General features: G+C 40.6%; 1 protein-coding gene across 4 annotated transcripts; it reads right to left on the bottom strand.

Annotated features, from left to right (window-relative positions):
* Positions 1-146: 146 nt before the first annotated feature.
* Positions 147-11490, bottom strand: anxa6 (annexin A6). 4 transcript variants are annotated; one of them, XM_078260945.1, is made up of 26 exons: positions 11381-11490; positions 10356-10410; positions 8891-8974; positions 8673-8757; positions 8424-8518; positions 8175-8288; positions 7981-8071; positions 7810-7889; positions 7635-7691; positions 6713-6806; positions 6150-6245; positions 5994-6052; positions 5679-5801; positions 5521-5579; positions 5129-5207; positions 4432-4513; positions 4251-4345; positions 3913-4026; positions 3270-3360; positions 3109-3188; positions 2839-2892; positions 2653-2746; positions 2440-2535; positions 2257-2315; positions 1847-1984; positions 150-640 (listed from the first exon to the last, which is right to left on the bottom strand). In XM_078260945.1, the coding sequence occupies exons 4-26, from the start codon at positions 8683-8685 to the stop codon at positions 581-583; spliced, it is 1923 nt and encodes a 640-aa protein (XP_078117071.1). In that variant the 5' UTR covers positions 8686-8757; positions 8891-8974; positions 10356-10410; positions 11381-11490; the 3' UTR covers positions 150-580. The 4 variants fall into 4 exon arrangements, with proteins under 4 accessions (XP_078117070.1, XP_078117071.1, XP_078117069.1 ...); XM_078260944.1 differs by lacking the exon at positions 8891-8974 and having other exon boundaries at positions 147-640; positions 1862-1984; XM_078260943.1 differs by lacking the exon at positions 8891-8974.
* Positions 11491-14404: the final 2914 nt, after the last annotated feature.

Below are 14404 nucleotides of genomic sequence, written 5' to 3'. Positions count from 1 at the left end.
GCTAATCATCAAACTGCCCTGCCAAACACAAACCAGGGCACCCCACCCTGAAAACATACTGTAAAAAAGGGCAATGAGTTTGAGTTAGCATGATTTACATTTATGAATCTTATTCATACAATAAAATGTATTCAAATGTTTTCCAAGAAGAAGAGCGATAAACACACATTTCTTTGTATTTTTAATCATTTTATTCTACATGATACCTTAAAATCACAGTAATCATTGGACGGCCTGCAATCTGAAGGCACTATTCAACTGGCTAATTTCCAATCTGATGTTCATGTGAAGCACCTTACTACACGGACGTGAACATCTTCATGTTACATATGACTGTGTAAAAAAAGAAAAGAAAGACATCATCCTGACGGACAGGACAATCAGACATGAGAGCAGAGAACTGGCTTGGAAGCCTGGGAGGTCATAGGTCACTTGGTTTGGCTGAGGAGTGGCAGCAGTTTAGGGACAGTGACAACAGATACTGACATTAACCACCGCAGTTTCACCGTGTGATCAGGCTGAGTCTCGTGGTTTTTCATGGTTGTTTGTCTGTGAACGGAGCTGCAGAGACTTGACAAGTTTAATCTTCCCCTCCACAGAGCACCAGCAGGGTTTTACGGTAGTCTCCTGAGGTATCACCCTGAACAATGGTGGAGAACACACACAAAAGGAGCTTGATTGAATGGGGAATACTGTTTTTGTTTGCTGCCATTTGGTCATCACAGAGCTGAAAATGGAAAGCAGGGTCTAACAAAAAGAAAGCAACACACTGTTTATCTTTCACTAATGTTGAATGAATGTGAGTCATGGGGACAAAGAGAACTCACAAGCCACAAGTCATGAAATCAACTCAAATCAACAAGGGAGTTAAAAGTGGAATTACCCTTTATATCAGTTGACACTCATGTATACAGATTTATATCTTTATACTCATCCTCACAATTATTAAGACTACATCTTTTTAAAGGACTAGCTCCTCATTTTGGGAACTAAGGTCATTGGATTTCTTGCAAAGAGTTCAATGAAAAGTTTGATACCACTCTCACGTCTGTATGGCGAATGTTAAGCTACAGTCAGCAGCCAGTTAGCTTAGCTTAGCACAGAGATTGGAAACAAGGATAAACTGCTAGCCTGGCTCTATATCAACACAATCCACCTACCAGCACTTCTAAAGTTGGAGCTGGTAGCTTTAGAGCTGCTGGTAGATAGCTTTACTAGATCGATTTGTATGGATCTCCTCATCTCGGTCTCAGCAAGAAAGCGAATAAGCATAAAATATCCCATTTTTTTCAAATGCACCTGCTTGCACTGGGATGTCAGTGACACAACCCTTTCTGTTCTGCACATCTCAAAAAAAAAAAATCATTTACAAAAGATTGTAATTTTTGTTCACTAAATACACACTTTAGAATAAACAATATATAGCAACCCTTGCTGTTGCATAATCTGATAATATTTCTGACAAAGCCAATCCAGGGCACCCTATTTGCTTATTGGTGTCACGCAGATTTCATCTGTATGTTATTATAGAACTGCATCTGGGTACTTCCTGTCTCTGCGTCTGTCAGCCAATCATACAGCGGATATAGAGGAAGTTAAGCATACAAGGGAAATTCCTAAACAGCTGTGCAATAGCCACAGACCCATAGTCCACCACAGGAAGCTATAGATTAACCCCCCCCCCACACACACACACACACACACACACACACACACACACACACACACACACACACACACTCAGCAGCAGAAGAAGGATGTGCAACACACACACTCACACAAAGATGGGATGAGAACACAACAACACACCAAACAGGAGTGTTAGTTGACAAGGACTCCGACTTACGATCATAGTTTCTACCTGGATGAATTCATGGAGGGAGACATCATGTGTATCCTTGAATTCTTTGCGAATGTTGAAAAGGTCGACCTCGCTACGGGATACCATGATGCGGATAAGCGCTCTGTCGTCTGTACCAAGGCCCTGCAGCGGAGATCAATAAATACTTATGTATCTATGTTCTATGTACTGTTTATTCTGATTCAGTTACAGTAAGTGCTACAGTCTGGGTGCACTCAGCAGCATTATTACCAAGAAAGTATGAAGAAAAAGACCCAAAACCTAAATATATTACATTCATTAACAAATATGACCTTATCACTATCTGGCATCCAAGGCCCTTATGGTGAGTTGCAGACCTGCAGTTAGAATTATACAACTGCATATTAATCTGCCATATTATTGTGAATAAATACCTTCATAGCTTTGTACAGACGGTCTGCAAAGTAAGAGGGCTGGTTCTTTACACTGCGAACTGTAAAGAAAAGAGAGAGCAAAAAAGGGCTGAGGAGGAGTCACAGAATTGTTGTCAGTAGTGACAGTTGTCAGCAGTACATACACTGTGACACACACAAAAGTAAAATAAAGTCAAAGATTACCTATGGCACAAAAGGCATTTTTTACATCTCCTGACATCTCATTCCTGATAACCTGTTCAATGTCCTTGTTGGAGCATCTCACAAACTCCTGGAATACTGTGAATAGCAAGGAGTATGATCAGTTATCATGACCTGGATCGATTATATTTTTTTGTTTAGAGAAACACACACATTTAGATTTGTGATCTGTGATCTATCTGTCTTGACCTTTACCTTTCCTAAGATGGGGGAAGCTTCTGGTGCACAGAATACTCATGAACTTCAGCTCCATTTCATCAGATTCGGCATTGCATGCATCAGCAAGTTCCTGATGAGTTCAGGAAGAACAAAAATGTAATCCCATTCTTTAATTTCATATTTTAGCACAGTAAAATGTTATAAATTCATACAGTAAATCACCTGAGCATCTGCACTAGCTCTTTCCTCATCTGCAGGGCCCTCCTCCCTTGCACCCTGAATAGAGTAAAGACAGTTAAATGCTCAACTTTGATCTAATACATATCAGTGGTTCACTGAGAACATATGGTTTTCCTTTAATATGTAACAGAAGACCGTGTGAAAGAAAACTGTGTTTAAATTGTTCGTTTGCTATAGTCAGCAGACAGACTGCAACCAGTGAGTGGGCGTGGAAACAAAACACAGTCTGAGTTCTCATGATGATGAGCATACCTGCACGAGAGAAATAAGGATACGGCAGAAGAAGCCTGATGTGTCTGAATGAAGGGCTTCTTCCATAGACTTCTTGTAGGCTGTGATGTAAGAGGTTTGCATGTAAAAAGTTTCCAGAACAAGAAACTGATGTGAATGTCTTTTTTTGGTATCAAACTCACCATTCTTATAAGCAGCATTCATGGCAAGTATTTCCTCATTGCTCCTGGTGACCAGGATCTCAATCAGAGAATGTTCATCTGTCCCAGCCCCCTGTTCAAAATATTAAGAGTATTAAGAACATAAAAAGGCAGGGGAGTTTCACAAATGCAACAAAACAAAAAAAACGTATCCTAACCCTAACCACATAAACAAGAACCACACCACACTGCTAAGGAAGAGAGTGCGTGTGAACTGTGCCTCTTCGTATCTAATGACAAAATCCATGTTTAGCTATTTTTGTTCCATTTCATCCAGATCTTCCTGAAACTGTTGATATATATTTAGTCCTCATATTGCTTCATATTTTCCTATATGTTCAGAGTAAATGATGAGCCAGGTTTCTAAACAAGGCAATTCAGTCAGTGTTTGAAGTTATAAATGCCTAAAAAGCAAAGTTATTTGACTTCCAAATACATTCTGTGTAAATGTCATGCCATCCAAGCATCAACTATACCTCTCTGGGCCTGACATCAACCATCACAGACTTGGAAAATAATTAACAGTATATTTATGAAGGTGTAAATTCCACCCACAAGCTTCTCTTTTTACTGTACTGTAAATCAACAATAAAAAAAATCATTAGGTGACTTGGATCAACTGTACCTCCATTGCCTTCCTCATCATTTTGGCATCAAACTCTGCAGGTGTCAACATGAGTCCAATGATCAGCCTCTCTAAGTTCTTTGAGAGCTCAGACTTCAGATCCTTCATCAGATCCTGAGGACAAAACATCAAAACACACTAAGGTACTGTTTCCTGCACTAATGTGCAGGAAACAGCTTAAAGCAAATAACCAATGAGATTGGGTTGAATTTGAGATGTTGAGTTTAAAACATCCAGTGGTCCATGTAAAATGAAGAGGTAAGACATATGTTCCAGCTTGATTACATCAATTTTTTTGTTTCATCAAGTTTTGATTTTCAACAGTTCATTTCTCTCACCCTTCCCAGTAGGGATTTGAAGGCCTGTCTGATCTCTTGCCTCTGGGCATTGCTTCTCTGTGCAACAATGTCAATGATCGCATCTTCGTCTGTTCCTGTAGGAAGTAATAGGCAGTAACAATTGTAAAACTTGTTTTGTAGAAGTTGTAGCGGTGTAAATGTGCCTTTCAGGATTGCATACCGAATCCCTTCATAGCTTTCCTCAGAGCTTGTGCGTCAGCAGCAGGGTCAAAACTGGGTGCAGGGCGGACTGTTGGCCTCAGCTAAGGTAGTGGGATGACACGATTAGAAGTGTGAGATTCAATCATTACATCCATACATAATGTGGAGTTGCAAAGTGAGACAGTTTCACTTGATACATTCATATTCAATTAAATATGGCAAATACCCCAGCTGTGTAAGTTTAAAGCACTTGCAAAACATGTGCAAAAGAAAAAAGAGTTTGTTGAGGGGGAGTGTGCCCTCTCGAGGTTAGAAGCCATGACACCACCGACAATGAAAAGGTGGGTAGGCTGAAAAACATCTACGTTTTATAGAGTGTTAGTGAGACGAGCTTTTGTTGCAAAATGCTGAGATCTATTTGACATTCACTCCAAGGACAAAGCGATGCAAACAGTGGTTTGGAGAGCGCATTATAACAAAATCGATTTGTATTTGAGTAAACAGCATTCTGATCTTATCCACAGTTACACAAAGCCTTCGCTGTGTCGACATGGCAGAAAGTTCGTGCAGAACAACACAACTCTCAACACTACACTGCACTGCACTGCACTGCAAGAAGCAGGTCATTGCAGAGCCAGCAGGTAATTAGGATGCATGCCACTGCCAAGCTAAACATGCAATGACACATCTAAAGTGGGTGCAGATGGGGCCCAAACCTGGACTTTGGTCATGGCACTTGTTTCCCACATCTTGTAGGCTATCTGAGCAGCTTCAGGGAAGAACTCTCCAGCTAAACTGCAATGATCAGTTTGACACAAGACAACACGGTCAGCAAAGCCAAAACTTCAAGTGGTACAGAGTGGGTGCATTTTCTGGGGACAGGGATCTATTATTAAATACACTGCTGCTTCACTGCTGCTTTACTTTCAGACAATCTTTGGATATCAACTTCAGCATGTAGTTCTCACGTGTCTTCACTGTTCCAATCTTCTCCCACATGTCAATAAACGTAGTTATACTCCCCTCAGAAAACAATAATTCCTGAAAAGTGATGCTCTATCACCCCCATCTGGTTGCTGCTGTTGCCTGCAGCCATACTGTAACTTACTCGTCATCTCCTCCACACAGATTAAGGAGAGTCCTCTTGTAATCCCCCGATGTGTCATCCTGAGAGGTTTAAACATACACAGAATCAGGATATAGGTGTACGATCTTCTGATGCTATTTCATTCAATTTAAAAAATACAGTTTTAATGTTTAACCAACCTTTATCATGTTATAAAGTGACTTCTCATATGCTAAACGGAAACACTCTCGAATGTCCAACATGTCTATTTCAGAGCGAGAAATCATGATCCTGATCAGGGTGTTGTCAGCTGTACCGAGACCCTGGGAATGAAGGAAAGGACAAGTGTTCAGGGTCAGGACACTAAGGCAACTATAAGCAGTCCTGATCAACGTTAATATCATATCAAAATATCTGCCACTGAGAAGACAAATGTGTGTGACTGTGTTACCAAGGCATATCTGTCTACAAATAGTTTGGAACTAGACTGAATGGCTACTTTACTTTTTGTTTACCTTCATTGACTTGTAAAGGCGCTTGGCAAAGAACATGGGGACATTCCTTATGCACTGGACTGTGAGAAAAACCAAGAAGAGAGAGAGAGAACACTGTGTTAAATTGACAACTTGACACCCCGCATGTCAAAAAGTGTAACTTTCAGTATTTCTTACCAACAGCCAGCATCAGCCTCTCAAAGTCCCCAGACAACTCATTCTTTATGCTGTCCTCTATGGACATCTCTGCAATCTTCTCGTATGCATCGAAAACTAAACAAACAGAAGACAACATTTTATAATGTTATTTATCTCATGCTAATTGAGTTATCTTAATGTTCTGAGAATAATGATACCATGGTTCCACTAAGATGGTGAGCCTGGTTAATATTATTTTCTAAACATCAGCATGATAGCATTATCATTGTGAGCATATTAGCATGCTGATGTTAGCTTAAAGCACCACTGTGCCTAGTTCAGCCTCTTTACTATGAACAGATGCTACAATTGGCTTCCACTTCTGCCATATTTCTTCTTTATCTTTCATGACCTCATCTCTGTGATGCACGTGTTTTAATTTCAGTTCTGAACAGCAGGCCTCAGACAGCTGTCTTGGCATTAGACAGTGGTAAAGGACAACAATGTTTAAAGTGCCATTAACTCTTAAAGAGATTTGTGGTCACAGTGGGAATGTGTGGATGCCTCACTGTGGTGTTAGTTCTCCTGAGAGCTGTGCTTACCCATGCGGAGGTGGGTCACACTGCGGCTTCCCAGGATCATGATGAATTTGGCCTCGTCAGTTCCCCACTGCTCTTCTCCAGCTGCATACAGATCCTACGCAGAGGTAAGAAAGCAAAGAATGATAATGTAAAAGAAAAAAAGAAAGAAACAAAATAGTTACCTAATCGTACATTGCAAATTAACATCATAAATGGGTACTAATTTGGTTCATTTGGTGGTTTTTTAGCTACAACATAGGCTTTAGGCATTGGAATGTTGGTCAGTTGGTTGGTTGGTCGGCCCACAACCTGGATTTAACTAAAATATCTCACCCACTGTTAGATGGATGCAGACAGTCATGGTCCCTAGAGGATGCAATCTACTGACTTTCACAATCCCCTGACTTTTCATTTAGCATCATCATCAGGTCAAAATGTCTCAAAATCAATGCAATTCCCCAACCGTACTTTTGGGTTTCGTGCTAATTAACAAATGTTAGCATGTTAACATGCTAAACTAAGATGGGTCAACATAACAACTGCTAGCATTGTCATTGTCAGCATGTTAGCATGCTGCTGTTAGCATTTAGCTCAAAGCACCCAGCACCAGTATCGAAGAACAGCCTTACAGAGATGCTACAGTAGCATGGCTGCAGGGTCTTAGTCAAATGCTACAATTGGCATCCAGTAGTCTGTAGACTCTTAGTCTTGTTGATATATACATTATGTTTAAACAATTTGTTGAATAATAGGCACAATCGTTTGGTACAAAGTGACAATGTGTTATAATGAGGCCATTCAACTGTCATGCTACTTTAAAAGATTTTTAAGACAATTATACACGCAAAGGTAAAAAAAAAAAAATGCAATTACTTTTTGAATAAAGTAAATAAACCAAACATGCTGCATTTCTCTACTAATCATAAAGTGTTCAAATTCTCACTTGCGCATCCTGCTCCACCAGGTCTGCGTCCACCACTCCTGACTCATCTCTGGTCCCCTGGAACCATCACACCAAAACAATCTGTCAGCGGTTAAAGCTACTTTGGCTAAGACAGTAAGTGTATGGTTGACTGGATACTTCCCTGGTGATTACATCAACTCCTCAGTGAACTGACCTGAAGTAAAACAACCAGCATTTTCTTAAAGTGACCTGATGTGTCTGCGATTACATCCTCTTCCATGTCTCTGCCATAGGCTGGAGACACAGACATAAATGTCAAATGTTGAGAGATGCTAAGCAAATAATATGTTGATTTAAAATGACATATTTTTTTAACAGGCCTTACCGTCCTTGTATGCTGCAACCATCTCAAGAATCTGTCTGTTGTTTCTAGATGCCAGGATTTCAATGAGGCATCTCTCGTTTGTTCCTACTCCCTTGAAAAAGAGCATTAAGTTAAGTTAAATATGAAGTAGCTTCTGCTATATTAGATGTGACTGAAGTATTATAAAGAATCTAACTATGAGGTAAATGTCTTACTTTGAGTGCATCATGGATTTCTTTGGCATCATGGTAGGCTGAGGTTTTCATCAGACTGACAATAAGACGCTCAAATTTGCCCGTCAGCTCATACTTCAGATCCGCAATCAGATCCTGTCGAAACAACAAAAACATAATGAAGTTTTAACTACTGTCTAAATGTACTGTATATGTACAGTATGTACTTTTTTTTTATCTCTGAATTTTTTTTCTTCTATTTTAGCAAAGAAAAATCAGAGATGAGATGACCTGTCCAAAGCTGCATTTATATGCTGCAACGACTTCCTGCCTCTGTGCATTGCTTCTTGAGGTGACCAGTTCCAATATGGCCTCTTTATCACTGCCTGAGGAACACAAGGAAACATTTTCTTTTTGACTGCATCATTGTCATGACTGCTGTGTGAAATTCTTTGGGAGATCATTTCTAACAAGTGGAGAAGATGAAAGATGACCTTTCCTCCTCCGCGACCAAAAAACACAGAGGAGTGAGGCACTCACCGATGCCTTTCATAGCATTGTAAAGGGCCTCGGCGTCAGTGGTGGGATCAAAGTCCGGAGCATCTGTTATTGTGCCTCTGAACACCTGGGGAAAAAAAGTTCAACTTGATTTCAGAAGTGAGATATTTTTATTTGTGATGATTCAAAAACAAAGTGTAAATACTACTGTGTATGTGTAACAGGAGGATATGTAATGATGTTTGGGAATGAGTCTTAACTGTGGGTGTGTCATATTGGAGTTGACAGCGACCAGCTGGGTTGTGGCTATTGAGTCGAGGCTACTAGCCACTGCTTAGGAAAGTCTAAAATTCATAGCAACAATAATGGCAGGCAGGGTTTAAAATTAGCACAATTTAGCAGCCAAATGGTGGTAAAATATGCAAGTGGCTGGTAGATTTGCTTCACTCACTAGCCAAAATAGCGATGGCAGTCTATTGAGTGGCTGGTAAAATGTGAACATTCATTAGCCATTTGGCTGGTAAAGGTAATTTTGAGCCCTGATGGGAGGAGAAACCAAAAACAGTACAGCCGGGGAAACAACATTGTCCGCTTAAAGGTATAAATCTGTATAAATGGTTTGCTCTGCATATCTCTTTTACACATCTCTTTTAACAGTGCACTGGCTTGACCAACACATACTTGCAGGGTGTGAGTAGTGGACTGTATATAAGTGTGTGTGTGTGTGTGTGTGTGTGTGTGTGTGTGTGTGTGTGTGTGTGTGTGTGTGGCCGGTGCATGCGTGTGGGGGTGGGACAGTGGCCTTGTAGCACCAGCAGGGAGTCAGGTTGCATGCAAAGTAGCTCTCTTTGAAGGGGTCTATCATACAGCAGCTCAAAATGTCAGAGTATGCATACAAACTCCACTGGGCATGCAAGGAAAATATAAAGATCTGGGACATTGTTTTTAAAATGAAAGCTACAGCGCACACTTGAAAATAATCATTTCTCTATCATTTTGGCCATGTGAAGTTGTGATGTTTATTCACTGTGGGAAATAAGAAAGCTGGGCCTGCATTTTGAAAGCTCAAACTGCAGCTGCTGCAATAGAGATTACTGCTGCATTGAGGCAGTCAGCCAAAATATGCTATCCACACTGGTAAGGGGCCACTGCACATGCTCTGATCGTCTGCTTCACTACGGCGACCATCACTCTTCACGACAGCTGGAGAGCTTCACCCACATAGCAACAGGTCCACAAATATCAGCCCCTAGCAACAGGCCTTTAACTAAACTAATCACATTTCTTATGATGGATCTTATGTGGAAATAGTCCTAATGTGATTAAAAGCTAAAAGTCTTCCCCTTCCATCCTCACTGGGTGCTGGGTTGCCAAGACCCCAACTGTGCAGAGTATAATTAAGAGGAAGTGTGTGTTTCAAGGTCAGAATGACAGGACACTGACTTACAGCTCGGACAATAAAGTTGAATGACAAAGCCTTTGAAAAGATGCTGACAACTCAGATGTGCAGGCGCCACAGGTAGCACTGACACCCGACCCTACACTGCTGCCTTTCTGATGGGGAGGACTTGCATGATGGCAGAAAAATGACCTCACTCTGCCCACACCTCATTCAATGGTAGACAAAACCATCTGTGTTCCACTGACACAAGATCTGCTCAGCAGTATGATAAATTCCACATTATACGTAAATAATGCAAGATGAGAAAGGTCCGGTCCACTTACCATCTCTATATTTGGTCTTCTGTGTCAACACTGTGCAGTAATCAATTGTTTCAGGCTAGAGGGAGAGAGAGAGAGAGAGAGAGAGAGAGAGAAATGCTGATGTAGGGCTGGATAGCAGCATTGCAAAAGAAACTGTGTCATTACCCTCTAATGTGCAAGAAATTGTGTTGCAAAGACATGTTATGCATGATGATGATTCCTCTTTTTCCTGAGTACATCTAATGAGGTGGTCTGCCTGGTTACAAGTGATCACCACATGCAGTCATTGTGAGCAAGAGCACAGCTGAACAGCACAAGGAACAGAACAGGAAGACGAGTTTCTATCATGTTTCTATAAGACCTCACATTCACTTAAATGACACATTGGCGGATGGAATTTGCATTAAGTCAATTGGCAGGGAAATTATTTAGTCACATTTTCCGTGCTGCCATACTCCAACAAATAATGCAGCCATTCAGTATAGCATATGGAGGCAGCTGCTATAGAAAAACTACTGCTAACTTTTCTTGACTGACTATATTTAGAATCACAGTGCTAAATTACAATACATTTCTACAGCTAAGATCAAACTAAAGAAAGGACAAATGTAAACTAATACCTGTTTAGCTTTTCTACTGAGAAAGAGGGATTTAAATGCTGCTGTTTGTTTAAGACAGAAGTGAAGCTCTCCCAAAATAGCATGCACAGTTTAACTTAATGTCAGAATGAAGGTCTGTGGAGTATGAGAGTGGGCCTCTATACAGAGCCACACCCTTCTCTGTACCCCACTATTAAATAAACGTTGGAGGCTTTTTTATTAATATGGGTCTCTCTAACTTAAGACTTTTCTCTGCAACAATACAAAGACGTTGTAGTTGTATATGATATCGCTTTTATATCCACTAATTCACTAAATGAAATTCTTTCAGGGAAATCTTGCTGTCTACTGCAATTCGGACATATTAAATAACGAGAGCAAATCTTTCGAGAAAACAGTTTGGCTTAAGACTTAAGAGGTTTCCAAATAACAATAATAATGGCTTACCTTCTGTGTGCATGAAGTATGCAGTGGTCCTGGTCCTGCAGTTTCTGCTCTGTGCCTCCGGTCAAGCAGTCCAGTTACGTGTCCTATGTGACGCAACGACTGCGTCGCTTTTTCGCGCAGCTTCTTATATTAGAAGTGTGTGTGTGTGTGTGTGTGTGTGTGTGTGTGTGTGTGTGTGTGTGTGTGTGTGTGAGAGAGAGAGAGAGAGAGAGAGAGAGAGAGAGAGAGAGAGAGAGAGAGAGTCTGAATGTAGCGGGGCAATGTCTTACAGTAAAGAATACTATTTAAAACACACGTGAAGGGGTTACATCCAGACCTAACTGGAACCTAACGCACGAAGGCTACGCAATTTTCCGCACATCTTTTTTCCGCATTCTCCTATTTATTTTGCTGCAAAAACGTGTACCTCTTTTTAAAAACACGTAAAAGCTATTTAAATACTTCAAGCGTCGGTAACACGCAAACATTCCTGTTGTGCTTGGAACAAGACAGTTTTCACTTTAAACGCGTTTGTCATAATTTCTGAACTTTGTCTCATGACTGCAGAGTTCAAATGTGATTTTAACAGAGGGGAGTGGAGAGCTTGCCTGCTCTATTTCTGTCCTGTCAGGCGTCTGTTCCAGTAAAAGGGGTAGAGATACACCGGGGGGAATCAAGGGAGAGAGGCCATGTCAGCACTGTGGAGTACAGAAAATGATAACTTGAAACAAATAGCACAGTTTCAGTGTCAGTCTCAGTGGTTATGGGTTATGGGGCACAGACGTTGATATATTTATAGCCACCATATTTAATTGAAACATGTATTTAAACAGAAAAGGCCATTTTGAGCAAGCTGTGGGACCTGATTACAGTAGCCTACGAAACAATAATAGCACACACACAAGTTGAACAATCTGCAGAATAGTGTAGTGTTTATTTTTTATATTATTTATAATATGAGCCAATTTCCCAATCTCAGTATAAACATAATGATTTTTAAGGACCAAATAGTTGTAGGACCTGGTGCAGTAAAAATTATCTGTCGTTAAAAAGATATGTAAGATACCCAAGCAGTGTATGTCCTATGTGTGTGTGTGTGTGTGTGTGTGTGTGTGTGTGTGTGTGTGTGTGTGTGTGTGTGTGTGTGTGTGTGTGTGTGTGTGTGTGTGTAACTTATGTTATGTTTTATGCAAAGTTTTGTATCTACTGCTTTAATTATTGGTAAGAATTGTATGGAGTTTGGCAAAAGAGATGAGGGAGGAGAGGTGACTCCCAGGAAGCCCACAGGCTTACAGACAGTCCAGTGGCTGACTGGAAGTCAATATCAGTGTCATTGGCTTTGTGGTTACTATTTTATTTTTTCCTGACACCACCTGACCTCAGCTTACTGTATAAACATGAAGGACACTTTTTCATTCATGCCTTTACTTGAACAGGTCCTGTTGTACACAGCCTATCAGGAAAACATATGGTTGTTTCTGACTTGCTTTCCTTTATTTTATCATATCATATTATCCTGGAGCTTCTTTAAATTTCTCTCTCCCGGTGTTCAGAGGGAGAGGGGCCCATATAAGGTAAACACAGATGGAGGTGGAAGGCACCAGTGATGAAATGTAATTGTTGTATACTGACCTCTTCTGCTTTGAAAATGTATTACATGAGAACCTGACCGTAACTCAGACAGAGCTAGAAGAACTTGCCAGCCCAAATGCAATCTAGTACAGACAACAATTGGACTCAATAACATCGGGACACTAACTAAGGTTCATAAGGTTGTTATAATGTACAGAAAATGTGTGTTTTATGTATTTAAACTTTTGAAATATTTTATGATTCATTGCACACCCATGATTTCACAATCTATGTAGTCTTTTCTTCCCTTTTAGATATGTTTACCCAAAGTAACAGTTGTTAATTGTGTCAATAACAAAAATCTATTTATCCATCACCCCAAATTCACAAATAAAAAAATAAAAAAATGGAATAAACACTTGTGAAAACAAAACAACAAATGAAGTGAGCACAAAAGCATTTTTGACATTCTGAATGGGATTTGCTGTTCACAATTCTCACCCTGTGCCTTCCATGCAATAATGAGCACATTATGATCCAAACTGGACGGGAGTGAGAAAGGCTACTTTGTAAGTAATTCCATTGAGTGGGAGGGTCACGCAGGCCAGTCTTGTATATATCGCAGTAAAAAATCATGCTTCCTTCATCCAAGTCAACAGCACGGATATTTTTGCTTCACTGCGCTGTTTTCACCACACAGTCACCAGTCACTCCTCGTGGGACTGAAGACAAGGTAAACAACTTGTGTATCTACTGAATAAAGTGACCATTCCGATTTTAATCCCTGACCTCTGCTTTAACTTCTGTGAATTTGAATGCTGGACTGCAATATTTGTCTGTAACACTGTATCTCAATATGTTTTTTTTTAAATGCACAGTAGACAGCCATAAATAACATTTTGATGATCATTAATTGAGCTTCACTGAGGTCCACATCAACATAAAGCTGCACATCACGTGCATAGTAGCAGTTATTTAGTTAAGCATTACCACATTGTCCTTCTGGAAACCGTATCTCAACCTGTGAGATCTGCAGATAGGAAGCCTGAGCTTTAAGTTTGGTCATAAGGTACTTTGACCGTCCACACAGGCTGCTTTCCTACTCACTTCCTGCCTGCTGAAGTGGATGCCAGGAGGGATTAGGTGATCTGAAATCCCCTGATGGGAGATGAGAAGGCGAAAGCTACCTTTCAAAGAGTAAGTGTGTAGCCTGCCTGCTGCATGCATAAGCCATGAAAGCTGCTTTGTCCTCCTCTGTTTCATTAACTCTCAGGGCCGTTAGTCTGGCCAGCTCACACCTCCAGGTACAGATGGGAACACGGCTCATATAAGCAGTAAATGTCCAACATAGCTACAGTGATACGGTCACAGGCTGTTTCTACGCAACACGTGCATGTAAACACACTTTGAGAACATACAGTGTAGTTTTATAGGCGATGACGTGGCCTACCATCTGAAAAGCAACAACACTGC

Source organism: Sander vitreus, chromosome 10, assembly GCF_031162955.1.
Source record: "Sander vitreus isolate 19-12246 chromosome 10, sanVit1, whole genome shotgun sequence".
Classification (NCBI taxonomy): domain Eukaryota; kingdom Metazoa; phylum Chordata; class Actinopteri; order Perciformes; family Percidae; genus Sander; species Sander vitreus.
This window is presented reverse-complemented; position numbering and strand designations above follow the sequence as displayed.

Bases quoted from the DNA above. Each gene is read 5' to 3' on its own strand.
- anxa6 (XM_078260943.1), bottom strand. The intron at 2,747-2,838 runs GTGATTTACTGT...TGAACTCATCAG, and splicing joins GAGCTAGTGCAGATGCTCAG to GAACTTGCTGATGCATGCAA. The intron at 1,985-2,256 runs GTATTTATTCAC...TCTCCGCTGCAG, and splicing joins GTCTGTACAAAGCTATGAAG to GGCCTTGGTACAGACGACAG.